Source organism: Saccostrea cucullata, unplaced genomic scaffold, assembly GCF_032062105.1.
Source record: "Saccostrea cucullata isolate Sc308-1 unplaced genomic scaffold, CSIRO_AGI_Scuc_v1 ctg71, whole genome shotgun sequence".
NCBI lineage: Eukaryota > Metazoa > Mollusca > Bivalvia > Ostreida > Ostreidae > Saccostrea > Saccostrea cuccullata.
Genome location: NW_026936410.1, coordinates 28602 through 43683, shown reverse-complemented (window position 1 = coordinate 43683; position 15082 = coordinate 28602). Strand labels below are relative to the sequence as shown.

At 29.0% G+C, this 15082-nt stretch overlaps 1 protein-coding gene across 1 annotated transcript in view; it reads left to right on the top strand.

Annotated features, from left to right (window-relative positions):
- Positions 1 to 15082, top strand: part of LOC134245540 (uncharacterized) — a 28661-nt gene that overhangs the window by 10950 nt on the left and 2629 nt on the right. The window contains exon 3 of the mRNA XM_062727821.1: positions 13167 to 13438. Within this exon, the coding sequence (XP_062583805.1) occupies positions 13167 to 13438 (272 nt within the window). The remainder of the gene's footprint in view (positions 1 to 13166; positions 13439 to 15082) is intronic.

Sequence of the window (15082 nt, the reverse complement as noted above, 5' to 3'; positions counted from 1 at the left end):
TTACAAAAGTGCTCAATAATAATAATAAAATAGGAAAAAGTCACAACCTTGATACTTCAATTACTAAGGTGTAGATATGAATATGTCAATCTTAAGATTATATCTGTGGAAAAAATCAATTTTTAAGAATATGCAGGGAAACAATATAGCATAATTCTATATAAAAAATTATGTTTTCTAAAAATATATTTCTTGCTCATGATTGACATGATTGATAATTGACTAAAATTCCCATAGTTGAAAAAAAAGTACAAAAATGTTTATAAAAAGTCATAATATACTTTTTACAAATTTGTTATTCATTCAGAAAATCCTCTGATAAACAAATATGAACATAGTTAGAAAGCAATTAAATATCATTTTAATTGATTAAATTCAAGTTTCTATTCGAACCATTTTATGCTTTTTAAAATATTATAATTATAGATCATATTCATTATGTTCCTTCATGCATGGCTAATGTTTTTACTTCAGAGTCAAGGTTTTCACCTTTACATTCATTAATTCAAAAAAACTTTGTTACTTGATGCTAATAAGTGACATTAAAGGTCAAAATGATAAGTATCTAATACTCTTGAGGCTTTTTCTACAAAGCAAAATTAACAGCTTTACATATTTTTCGCCAATATTTTATGACATGCACAATGAAGATGATAACCTTTGACTTTGAAATTGAACTTGGCATTTCAAAAAGAGTATATAAACTGTTCAGGAGGAAGCTACCAGTATCAGAACTTCATAAACTGATCACAGGGTAAGATGCATGTAGCTAGTGCTTTGAATGAATACGTCTCTGAATTAATATAAGAAAAAATGTATTCTAAGTGTGTAAAATTAGAACATTATTATAAAAAAAATCATTTATATAAATGAATATAATTATTGAATGGTCTAGAGAAACTTGAAAATTCTATAAATTTAAATTCTATAAATTAAAATTGTGAAAACTTTATCTTTAAAGAATTTCCAGGATGCAGTTTTCCTTGACTCTATTCGTTTTCCTGGTCCTGCTGGTTTTGGCCATTTCTATGTTCACCACGACAGAGGCACGTCGTTACTGGCCAAGACGATGGAGATCCGATTCCTGGGAATACTCTAGGGACTCAAGAGACTGGTGGGATTGATGAAAAATCCGGTAATAATAACTTATACAGAGTTTAGATTGAGATGAATGAGAAATGAATTCTGAGGAAAATAATTCTCACCTTATCATAAACATACCATTTTCAAGTGCGTCGAAAACATTCTGTTTTCTTTCATGATTTTCTTTGTATAGAAATTAATTTTTGAGTGAAAATGGAGAAATTTAAAATGAGTATTATCAAAACATTCGTACTTCATTTTTTGTATGAAAATTAATTTGAAGGAAAATGAAATCTTATTTTAAAAATTGCGTATTTTTATTATTTTCATTTTTTCTTTTAGGATGTGAACAGTCCACAAGATGTCTATAAAGGAAAACTGAAATTAAATGATTCTGATCAATAATCATTTTATATAATATGCACAAATAAAAAAGCGAAAAAATAAACCCCTGGTATTTCTATTTTGTTTGAAGATTTCTTGATATGAGAAAGTATAGTTCAGTAGCATGATCGATAAAATCCTTACAAACAAAGATATGTAGCTCCTGGTCTGGAAAAAATGATTTAACAAGAACTTATTTTGACATCTCATGAAAATACAATTTACAGTAAAAAGGGTTTCCTCAGGTGTACTGTTCTACAGCATATTCTAAAAGTGATTACAGTGGATCAGGATTCTCAAACAACTATGGTGGCATATTTCTGCCCCTACATGCAAGATAAATTATGTTAACATGCAACATATTTATGTCATCATGAAAGTTAATTATGTTGACATGCAAGTTACCAATCTAATAAGAAACTATAATTTATATATGGTTAAATTTACTTTCTAACGCTCGTATCTGACATTGTAGTTGTAAGATGCAAGATAATTATTCAGACATGCGATGTATTTATGTCAACGTGCAAGATAATTATGTCAACATGCAACTTATTTATGTCAACATGCAAGATAATTATGTCATGCACATGTTGATATGCAACTTATTATCTTGCATGTCAACATTTTTTCATAAAAATATAACTCGATTTTCAAAAAATTATGTTGACATACATGTTGAAAAAATTATCTTTCATGTGAACATAAATATCTTGCATGTCAACATGCATCTTGTCATAATTATCTTGTCTTCATATACATGCAAGATACGTTCTCTTAAAAGATTTGTTGATATGCAAAATTTCTTATTATCTTGCATGTTCTTGGCAGATAAATTACAAAGTTTTATCATGTTTACATTTTCGAATAACATATTTTTTCTATAAAAATTTTTGGATATATCAATTACGCATTTTCACAAAAATATTCATAAATGTGAGCATGTTATATGATTAAACATTAAAATATGTAAACAAAGTATATGCATGTACAAGTGAAAAAATAATCTTGAAAACATATATATCTACGTGAAAATAAATATCTTTTATTTTAGCTACTGTTATTCACTTATACATAGAAAAACCATTTAAGTCATTTAAGTCATTAAGTCTTGTCATAATTATCTTTTCTGCATCTTGATATACCAGATTTTTTAAAAAGTCAGTTATAAAATTCATATTTAACAATGCATCAACACCAAAATTTGAGGAAATATAGTTAATAAAATAGTAATAAGAAATTTTCTTTCCATTTAAAAATACAGGGTAGTAATTATTTTTCCGTAGGATTTTAAATATAATATTCCAAATTTTACTTGCAACTTTTGACCCATTTTAAAAGCAGCTTCTCTTAAAAGATTTGTAACTTAGTATAAACCATATTTTATTTGAACATGACAAGCAAGAAATACAGATAGGAAGTACAAAGATCAAAAAGGATTCGGAAACAAGTTTCAAAAACTTATACTAATCCGTTTCCTTATTATTAATGATAAAGATGACAGACCCTTATTAGATAGTTACATAACACGGTTTAAGCTGCATTACAACATTATTTGAGATTGACATAAATATTGAATATGATATCATGATAAATTACAAAAATAAGTGAAAAATAAGTGACGTTCTAATTATACGGAAGAAATCTAATAGATGTACAATATGTATGTGAAGAAAACAAATATAGAAAGTGGTTGAATTAACAAAGAAAATAATTATAGAGAATAAGTACAGGAGCAGTAACAAATATAAATACAAAGAGAAAAATGACAACAAAAGAATGGGGAAATAATGAGGAAAAAACTGAATGACGCTTGCTACATGCAGTTGACAGATTAATATACGCAAGAACATACCAACAGAAGATGGAGGAGTGAATATTTACTGTGGGAAACTACCGATTCTTTAAAATCTTATTTATTTCACCTATCAATTAGTATAAAAACGTCATTCAGAATTTGACTCACTGATAAATTGTATTTGTGACAAGGTCATCGTATCGGTCATAGAACTTACGAAATAATGACTTTATATCAACGACATATTCATACACTGAATTAACGACGGATTTGTCCGTTATTTCCCGATCATGACAAGGATCACACAGCGGGTGTGACTAGTCAGCAGGAGATACTCACTCCTCCTTGGCACCTGATCCCACCTCTGATGTTTTGTAGATCTGTGTTTGCTCTGATCCCATTTTGTATTGTTTTATGGACCTTTGATCTTGAATACTTTTCGTTATCTACATATGTTTCACAAAATAACCTCCCATTGTTTCTTATTTTGACTGATGTGTTTCTTAAAGTCTAGGCTTTCGTTATTTATTGTTAATTTGACAAAGGAATAATCCGTCTATCCCATCAATACATAGAACTTACAGCTGGAATGATAGTCATTAGGAGATGTAAACTCTTTCTAGGAAACAGATTGCACTTCACTTACAGAATTTCAAAAAAATTTTCCACCTTGTTTTCAGATTTTTTATTGTTTTGTCATTTCTTCATTACATCGTTCAATATTCCTATATTCCATTTTTTCTTTTCAACAAAATGTATCTTTTGTTAAGCTGCTTTTCCAACTTTATTTCAATATTGCACTTCTTATTACTAATTTCGTTTAAAAATCCACTATGAAATACTGTTCAATTAGCCATTTAACATTAGAGTCTATTTTGTGGGATATGTCAAGATAATTTGAAAAAATTGTCTTAACTCTCGTTTTTATCTTTTTCTGGGCGATAAAAGATAAAAAAGTACTTCTGCATAATTTTATTCTCGCAGAAGGATACTTTACTTAGCAGAAATTGACATATTTAGGGGGTGTGAAGGCCACGTACTAATGCTAATCTGCAGAAAAGAGTGTCATTAATATGTTTTTCATCGAATTAAAATATTCTACAAAAATTTGGCCATCGTTTTATGTCAGACAGTAGGAAAAAAACATACGAGTTTATCAAACCTGAAGAAGATTTAAAAAAAAAATGGGGGTGGGTGGGTTAAGACACCAATTATTATTTAGCAGAACATAAAAACACACTCATGTTTAATTTTTCTTCACCTTGAGAATACTTTTTCCTATAAGTCACTTTTTTATGTCCAAATTTAGCTTAAAATGAATTGTTTTAGTGAATAATCTTTCCACGCACAAATGAAAATCTCAAATAATTTTTCCATATATCTCTGCAATAAATTTTCACTTGAAATATCTAAGAGCTTATTTTGTACAAATAATAAACACCATATACATACAGTATACTAGTATCTCTATTTTTTACCCAATTAAATTATCCCCTAAAATGTAGATAAAAGATATTATTTTGGAAGAAATTGATTTTTACTGAGTTTTTTTATCCATCCCACCAGTCTCTTGAGTCCCTGGAGTATTCCCAGGAATCAGATCTCCATCGTCTTGGTTGCCAGTACCTCCGTGCCTCTGTCGTGGTAAACGTAGAAATGGACAGAACCAATAGGACCAGGAAAACGAAGAGAGTGAGGGAAAACTGCATCCTGAGTATTTTAGTCCTTGAAAACGTAACAAGAAAAGAATTTAAACAATACTTTGAGACTATACTTTTGATTATATTAGCGGACATGCACGACTTACTTAAATGAATATTTTAATATCCATGTAATCGTATTGTTATCACATTGTCACGGTAATTATAATGTTCTTAAGGTTTAAAATGATCTCTTTAAATGTATTTAGGATGTATCTACTACTTGTGTATATGTAAGTATAGACAGAAAATTCCACGTTCTTTTTCATAAAAATATGCCTCATCCAAAAGCTTGTAATCAATAAAGAAAAAACTTCATATCAATGAATTTGTGCATTATCGCTATAAATTCAACGTAGACATATCTGATTGTATCTAAATATTTTTTCTTTCGGGTAGGGCAAAAAATTAATTATTGAATAATAATTTTGCGTCATACGTCGTCCATAAATGCAAATTCCGTGATGTTTTGTTTTTATCCGTGTTCTATAAGTTTTTAAATTAGTAGAAATAGAATTCATTGACATTTAGTCCAAAGTCTGACCTCCAGTGCTGTACATTAAGATATGGCGACAAAAGTTCTCAAATGAAATAAATTAGAGAGGAGAAACTGATAACATTGGTGTTAAATTACTAAGATTTTAATTAGAATATGTCAATCTTACAAAATAATCAAACCTTAAAAATATACTAGAAAAAATATGATATGATATGATTTAATTCATAAAACAATTACACTGTATATGTGTTTTTTTTTATAATTTAAATGTTTTGTAGATTTCTAATTGAGTAAGAAGTTCATGACTGACCAAAAATGTACAAAATGTTCTTAAAATCAGATATAAAGTTATATCTAAAAAGCAGAAAATAAATCAACTTGTAAAATTCAAGTTATTGATCGGATCCTAAAATTATGGCGGAAACATTGCCGACTCGGTATTCCACATTTATATATATCTGTTTATCGGAAGAATTTCTACATGAACAGATATATTCATTTAAAAAGCAAAAAAAAATGTCATTTTAAAACCAAGTTTGTTTTTCTTCCGTGTTAAGTATTTAAACCATTCTATAGTTAAAGATATGTTAATGCTTATTACTGCTTGACAAAATTTGCCACTTCAGAATCAAGGTTGTAACTTTCTCACCTTTACATTTCATTAATTCAAAGAACTTTGTTTCTTTGTGTTAATAAGTGACATTGGAGGTCAAAATGATAAGTAATTTTCTAATACTCTTGACTCCTTTCTACTAAGCGAAATTAACAGATTTACATTTTTTGTTCACAATTTGATGACATGAATATCTTTAAGATGGTTATCTTGATTTCGAATTTAATTTGACCTTTCAAAAACGTATATAAGCTGTTCAGGAGGAAGCTACCAGTATCAGAACTTCATAAACTGATCACAAGTTGAGATGCATGCAGCAACTGTTCTGAATGAATAACTCGCTTAATGAACATTTGAAAAGTACAGTTATTGTGAGTGAATTTTTAATATAAAGCTGTCTTTTTTATTGTTCGTAGAAATTTGAAAATAATTTAAAGTTTATCTTTTAAGAATTTCCAGGATGCAGTTTTCCCTGACTCTGTTCGTTTTCCTAATCCTGCTGGTTCTGGCCATTTCTATGTTCACCACTACAGAGGCACGTCGTTACTGGCCAAGACGATGGAGATCCGATTCCTGGGAATACTCTAGGGACTCAAGAGACTGGTGGGATTGATGAAAAATCCGGTAATAATAACTTATAACGAATTTAGTTTGGAATGTATGTTAAATGAATTATGCCAATCATTAAAATACCAAGTGTTTCTTTTGTGTTTGTTTCCTTTGATTATATTTTTACTGTAATAGTATAAAATTTGGAGTGAAAATAGAAAACGAGATTAAAAAAAAAAACAAATGCGTAAATTGATATTTTATTTTTTTGAGGATGTGAACAGTCTGCAAGATGACTTAAAGGGGAAAAATCCTGCAAATATAATGTTCTGATGGATAATTTGCAAAATCAAAAATAAAAAGTGAAAATATCCAAATGTTTCACATCTCTCTGAATTCTCTTGATACTCGAGGGGAACGAACTAGTTACTGTTTACCTCACTGGTTTTAATACTGGGTATTTTGTTTGATATTCCACAGTTGTGACGTCACAATGGGTTTTGCGTTTGAGTGATGAAGTAAGATGAAGTGGAGTCTATATAATATTATGAATGAGTGTAAACATTGATAGTGCTGTATAAAACATGGGATAAATAGAATCTCACATAATTTGTATTTGTATATGATTTTTATCCATCTCGTTATCCAACCACAAATCATATGAGGTCCTATATATATCCAATATAACAATGGTTTTTGCGTTATATATATATATATATATATATATATATATATATATATATATATATATATATATATATATATATATATATATATATATATATGTAAACACAGAATAAAGTTGAGTCCTATATAAGACAAGATAAGATAATATTTATTTCAAGTCGGGTACATCAACGAAAAACATTAGCTCTGAAGAGCTATTTTCCAACTACATAATAATGTTAATTAAAATACACCAATCATGCATAATAAACAAGAAACAGTTTTTAATAATATGTGTTTGTGAAACACTGATGCCCCCGTATAGCAACATAGCAAAGATTAAACTTTTCTTGAATGCAAATTTAATATATTGGTACCAAAAGTAGTTTATTCTTACCGGAAATACAATTGTGAAATATGAAAGTAGGCCAAGGTTAAAGGTTTTTTCATATATAAGTACGGAAATCTGCAAGGTCAAGGTCATTGGTATCCATTGAAAGGTCTTGCAAAAAAAAAAAACATATGTAAAGTATGGAAGCCCTGGCTCTAACTGTTGAGAAGTTATGGAGAGAACTGTTGAAAAAAAAATCATATCTAACTTCAAATCATAGGAGATCCTGTATATTTACAATTAGCAAAGTTTAAAGTAAGACATTTAAATGAGAAAGTAAATTCAATTCTTATTTCAAAGAAAATAGGAAAATTGTACACAAGATAGTCAAGGGAATAAATTAATTGTTTGCTCATTATGCTAGTTATATTTAAGAACTCATTAAATTACCAATATTCAGTGTGTTTTTTTCTAGCAGAGCGTGTTACAGTAATCGATAGAATAGTGTCTGCAGAGATATTAAAAAAAAAACTTTAAAATTTTTTCCTAAAACAAATTATAACAAATAGATTGGCAAACTTTAAAATATTTTCTATGGATGACAAAAAAGTCCAGTTGTCACCGTACAACAAAACTAAGATTGTTTCACAAAACGAGGACAATCGGGTATGTAATTGAAGTGGTGATTTGTGAGTACTTTGTTACAGATAAATGGCCCTTAAAATTTAACTCTGTTGCCAGCTTCATAACAGAGCATATGGTGAGCAGTGGAGTTGACAACCATGCTTAGAAGCAATGACAATAAATAATAACAACCGTACTTGACAACCTACTAGATATTTAAGGTCAGACGAGAAGTTCCTCAATATCTGTTTTGTATATCTTCTTAATGTATGAAAAATATTCTAAATCTTAATAACATTCTGATTTCTAAACCAGTTTCTAAACGTTTTTACAAAATGCAAGCACTTAAACATTTGAAATCGGAAAATTAGTTTTCTTCCCAAAAGGATTATATAAGGAAAACTACCTCTGGTATCTTGTAGAAATGCCAGGTAAGGTACCTCAATTTTTTGTGAGTAAACATGTTTAAGTAGCAATACTTCAATGAAAAAATCTTTGAAAAAAATATTTATTATTAAGGAACGTCTCGTCTGTCCTTAAAGTACAATGCAGTCACAATGTTGACAATTTGCTAATTAAAAACTTGAGACCATGTTTAAAATAAGTTTTTTTGCCCTCTCCTCACTCGTTGATAGGTTGGTAAAAATCTTTTAAAGAAAAATTTCAATATTCTTGTTGTTATAATAAAAAAGCTAGGGGAAAAGGCGTTAAAAATATTTTTTGCAGGATACAACATCGGGCCATTTTAAACCCAGACGGCCAGGATAGGGTAGACAAACAATTTAAAAGATGACCTAATTGATGTTTTTTGTAAAACCAACATTGGTTTTGAATCAAAAATTGAGAAAGGGAAGGCGAAAGAAAGATAAACAAATTCTTATAATTCATCTAACGTATCTAAAATTCTTATAATTAATCTAACATATCTACTTCCAGTATATATATCCAATATAATGTTGCAATTTGTCACCTCTTATACTTTCACTTCGGAAAAAAAGGCAAAATGAATTGTATTCTGATGTAAAAGCGGTAGGAAGGCAAAATTCCAGTCTCTTTTCTGAAACAATTAAGTTTTAAAAATTGAAATAAATATAAGAGAAATGGGAAATTGACAAGTTTTTAAAAAAAAAAAAAAATTGAGACCTTTATACAATCTATCTTTAAAAAATAAAATCAAAATTCATTTTAAATCCGAAACTACAAGTGGCTAATTTTTTATTATTGATTTTAAAATTTTCTTAAAAAAAAAAAAAAGAATTCAATAGTAATTGAACATAGTTGTAATTGTACATAGTAATAGGTCTGAGATAATGTTGTCGATTGGCTTTGATCTCCTCAAAGGTACTTTTAACTAATGTCCCGATGATTTTAAGAGGCTAAGTGTGATTTAAATGATTCTGGAAAAGAAGTCGATGACGTGAAAAGGTAACCGACAACAGATGACGCAGAGACATTTTTTCGAATGTAGAACTCGTATATTTCTAAGAAGGTGATTGATTGATTGATTTAAAAGTAAATATATGGTATTTCATTTTGTGTTCCTTGCTACAAATGTAACTCAGCAAACGGAGGCCATGTGTCTGCATAACATGCTTGAGTTTCTGTTCAATTTTGCAATGATACTTTCAGTAGTTAAAGCAAGTAAGTTACCCTTTTTAACTATAAATTTAGAAACTTGAATGGAAAAATAGAGTCGTAAAAGATCTTAAATTAATTGTTTTGATTTGTCAAAATTAGTAACAGATGTCTGAACAATGTATATTATATATAGAAATATAATTTTAAAATATATATACTAGTATCCCACAAAATTTATTATTTATTTATTATTGTTTTTTAATTAAAATTCAATAATTATTCAAGTAATTATATCTTTAGGTGGAATTCACTTTCGGCAGATAATAACAAGAGTCGACACAATAGAGACTTCTTTAGCTATATGGTCAGGATACTTCTCAAGCTTGACTCAATGCAGTGTCATGTGTTTGCATGAAAGTAGCTGCGTGTCTCTGTTGTACAGTTCTACGAACAATTCCTGTAAACTTTTCAATGTAATTTACAAAGCTCAAGAAAGCAATGGCGATGAACTTGTCAAATATTACATTCTGGATAGCGGAGGTTCCCGGTGGGGTACGTAGCATAACAAGTACAATAGTTTGACATTGAACATTGATTTCTACAAAACAAATTTTTAATCATGTTTACATTTAAGTGTTCTAAATCTGATCAGTTGTAAAATGACATGCTCTAATTTCAATTTTTAAACCGAGTAAGGTATCTGACAGATAAAGTATTGTTACAAGAAATTTCAAAAATCATGTTGAAAATCAGTATTTCGTAAGTTCCATGTTCGTCTTATGATTTTTATTTTTTTTTTTTGCAAAATTAGTTCGTTTTCCTGATTAATACATAAATAGTGCTCATGGTGAATGTAATTGTAGACAGATGGGAATGATTACTCCTTCTATGCCTCTGATTCCACCGATGTTTTATGCTTTGTACGACTGTATTTTTAGGAATCTTTGAGATTGATCACTGCTCGTTATTTTCACATTTTTCATATCAAGCCTTTCTCTGAATCAATGAGTTTTTTTTTTTAAATTTTGATCATAAATTGACATTTCTCACTTTTAAATCCTAAATTCTAAAATGCAAGTAATTTTTTGTCATATTACACCTTTTGAGGAAACTGAATTGATTGATTTACGTTGTGCAACATAACCAATTTTCAATCTCTATAGAAAGTATAAATGAATTATTAGCTGTAAATTTTAGAGATAATTTGACAATTTTCCACATTTTTTTTACTTGATACTGAAATGTAAAAGAGAACCTGATTCTGATCACCATTGTAAATGAATATAATTAATTTTGCATTTCGTTATCAAAGTGTTTTTCAAAGTCATTTTGTAACTAAATAGCCCAATCAATCAAAAAAAAAAAATAATCAGAAGCATAGCAAACACAGACCTCTAAAACATAAGAGGCGGGATGAGGTGCCATAAGGAAGTAAGCACCCCCTGCCGACCGATCACACCCGCCGTGTGCTCCTTGTTATGATTAGAAATTACGGAAAAAATCATTTGACTGTTCAGTGTGTAAATCATAGCCTAACAATTTTTAAAAGTGAAAAAGATTATCAGCATTTTACATAATGTTAGTTTATATTTGTTAACTAATCATTGACCTTAGAATTGCCAAAAAAAAAAAATAATAATAATAACTCTAAACAAAACAGTTGAAAAAAGTTGCAATCATCAAGTTTATTATATACCTTTGTTCTTGGGCTACTATTGATGTCAATATTTGGTAACACTCTTGTGAAGTTTATGCAATGCATGTGAAGAGTAATTTTCTGGTACAAGGCATTTTGAAAAGTTGTCCCGGGAAGAAGGATGAATTCGAAATGGCTGACGTTATTTTTAACTACATTTAGCTTCATCCTTTGCCAGGGGTTCCTTTAAATTATAGTGGTGAGGAAATTTTTCAAAATATTATGTCAGTTTTCAATATTTTTGATATTCTAAACAACCTAAATGAATCTGTATTGCCATATCAATATTGGATACCAAAACTTCATAAATATCCTGACAAAGATACATACCAGCCATTACCGGGTTCCAGTAAATGTTCTTCCAAGCTTCTTTCTTTACTCCTCACTGAGATGTTAACTGTAGTAAATTAAAGGAGAAACTTCAAGAGTACTGATTAACTATGTATTCGAGAAGTGGCGTTAATCAGATGTGGATACTAACAAATGCAAAGGAAATTTTAAACATTCGAATTCACAAATTTTCCAAAATCAAAAACATAAAAACTTACGACTTTTCAACTTTATAGAAACAACCATTCCCCATGATATATTAAAGTCCAAGCTTTCTGACATCATTGACGGTTGTTTTTTCAATAAAAATGAAGCTCATAAATAAACGTATCTTGTCACTGGTCATTTGCAAAATTACTTTTTTAAATATTCTGATTGTACTCACAAGTACATGTACTCTGAAGTCGATATTAAAAAGATGCTCGAGTTTCTGATTGACAAAATCTTTGTGGGTTTTGAAAACAAGGTCTTTCGACAATCCATGGGAATTCCCATGGTTACCAATTGCGCCCTGTTATAAGCATTTTTTTTGGTATTTATATGAAGCAGAAATTGTTCAGAATCTTTACATGAAAAGAAGAAAACACTTCTGTGGCCTTCAACTCGACATTTAGATGTATCGAAGACGTATTGTCAATCAAAATAGTTGTTTCCAATTATATGTTGACATAATATATCACAATCACAGTGAGTTTGAAATGAAAGATACCTCACAGGTTGATAAATCTGTTTCATATTAGGATTTTTTACTAAAAAAGATGTTAATTTTTATCTAATAAAGCTTTATGATAAACGTTATTACTTTAACTTTCCAATCGTCTTTCCTTACTCGTTTTACCATCAATTAAACGTCCCGAAACAATTCATCAGATCATGTGATCCATTGCTTTTAAAGGACACAGAAAGCTGTGATATTTTGTTTATCTGTACGTATATATGAGTAATAAAAATTCTTCAAAATAGCCACAGATATTTGTCGGATATTTAATTTTCCCAGACAGGGACTGCTCACATCAAAATTATGTCTAACGCAGTGTTGACTTATTGAAGCAATCACAAAATAGTTTTCCCAAATTTCTATTATCTTGTAATTTTTTAGTTTATTTTTGGGGTTTTTAAAGAAAGAAAAAGAGTTGAAGACAAGTGAATATGTATTTTTCAATGCCCCTTTGTTTCTTACTTCCAAATGGAGGACACAGAAATATAATTCATTAATTATCAATACTACATAATTATTCATTCACCTACAGTGTTGTATATTTGTCAATAATAAATAAAATTTAGATTGAAGGTAATTGTGTCTACATTATTGCAGTACCAAAGTCCTGTCAAGATCTTTTCAATTGTTCGGGAACGATGACGGATGGAGAATATTGGATTTATCCCAAAGCAACAAATGGACAAAGAGTAAAAATCTATTGTCACAACATGGGAACTGGCGCGTCTGAGTACATAACTCTAATGAATTCAAATTATTTTATCCAGCACGATCCCACGAACTGGCCAATTAAGTTTCAGCAATGCCAATCAAATTACCTTCTTCCCCTTAAAAAAGTGGATTTTATGAAAGTCGGAATTCAAATTCAGGTAACAAAGAATCGGTAACATAAGCAGAGTGAAAAGAATTATGAAATTCAGTTTTCAAATGTTAGATTTTTTCTTATTTCTTATTCATCGCCTCTTGTTTTGTTAAAATTTTAACTTTAAGATAAAATGTTTAAAAATATATTTCTTACAATGTATTTGTGATCTGGCAAAGTTCTAAATCATACAGATCAACCATCCAACCATAACATAACACAGTGTTGTGTGAATACTGTCATTATTGGATTACAATAAGTCAATTATTTATTCAATAAATCATCTGGGGAGATCCAGAAAAAAAGTGACAGCATAAGTTGCTTTAATAAAAATCCCTGAATATGACAAAGTGATATCCCCTGTTGCATAACTTTACAAAACAAAATGCAACATAAAATTTTCCCCGAAAACATCCAAAATAATATTTTAAGGTATACCTTTACTCAGATGACCAAAAATTCCACTGATAAGAACGAAAAACCACCTATTGCACATTGTACATCAATGATTCTTGTGTTAAATTTCAATTTCAAATGACTAGGTCAATGACCTACTTTTCATGCTAGTGGCTCCTGAGTATTTCTCGGGAAATACCTCAATTTCTCACACTATGACCAATTTTTTCTATACACACAAAATATTACAAGCAACTAAACTCTTTAAATAATGAAATATTATAGCAATTGAACAGTTGCTTCATATGAAGAAATGATTGGAGTTTGGGCCAGAAATGTGATAATTATAACAGTCCGAATTTCCTCTGTCATTTTATATATTTTTCCCCATTTTAAATCGAATATTACAAAAATCTGACTGATAAGAACTCTAAACTATCTATAGCCTCAGATTACTTTTGATGCCCTAATTCTCATGGTATTAATATTATATGGGATCAATGATCAAATTATTGTCTGGAATGGTTTTTGTACATATTTTTGAATTTCTTTATTTCGTAGCATTCAATTATTTGAAATAATTTATGAGCTTTAACACATATAATATTTGCAAAATTATGTTTAAAAATACATTTAAGGATATCCGATCCTCAGACAGGAAGGATAACTCCAAAAATTAATTTTTAATTTGAAATGAAAATGAAGCTTGAAAATGAAATTTTTTTATGCAACAATTTTCATTTTATTTATCTTTATAAGATTCAAGGTTTTTGGAAGTCTAATAAAAAGGTCTTTAAAAAGTTTAAATTTGTACCCTACAAAAGAGAAAAAAATGCAGTTTTAGAGAAATAAGATTTTCTTGAATCCAGACTAAGATACCAATGCCTACTAGCATGATATTAAATAAGAAGTGATTTGTGGTGTATTGCAATGCTAGAAAAAGGCTTTTACATTAAGTATTATGGAAAATATGACGGAAATAGAAGACAAAAAATACCAAATAAGTATTAAATTTATGACAATTTCTCTGAATGCCTGGATACCTATCTTTTTTAAACCTAAAATATATTTGTTGATCAATTTGCAATTAGAATATGCATTGTTGTTATTCCAATTCGCTTTTTCTGCAAAAATATTTAAGATTTAACAATTTTCCCTATATAATATGATTAACTTTAATATGTAACTTTAAAGAAATACTGTGGATAAATTTACATAACTTTGTGGATTCAGAGATACTTTTATGAGTATTTTT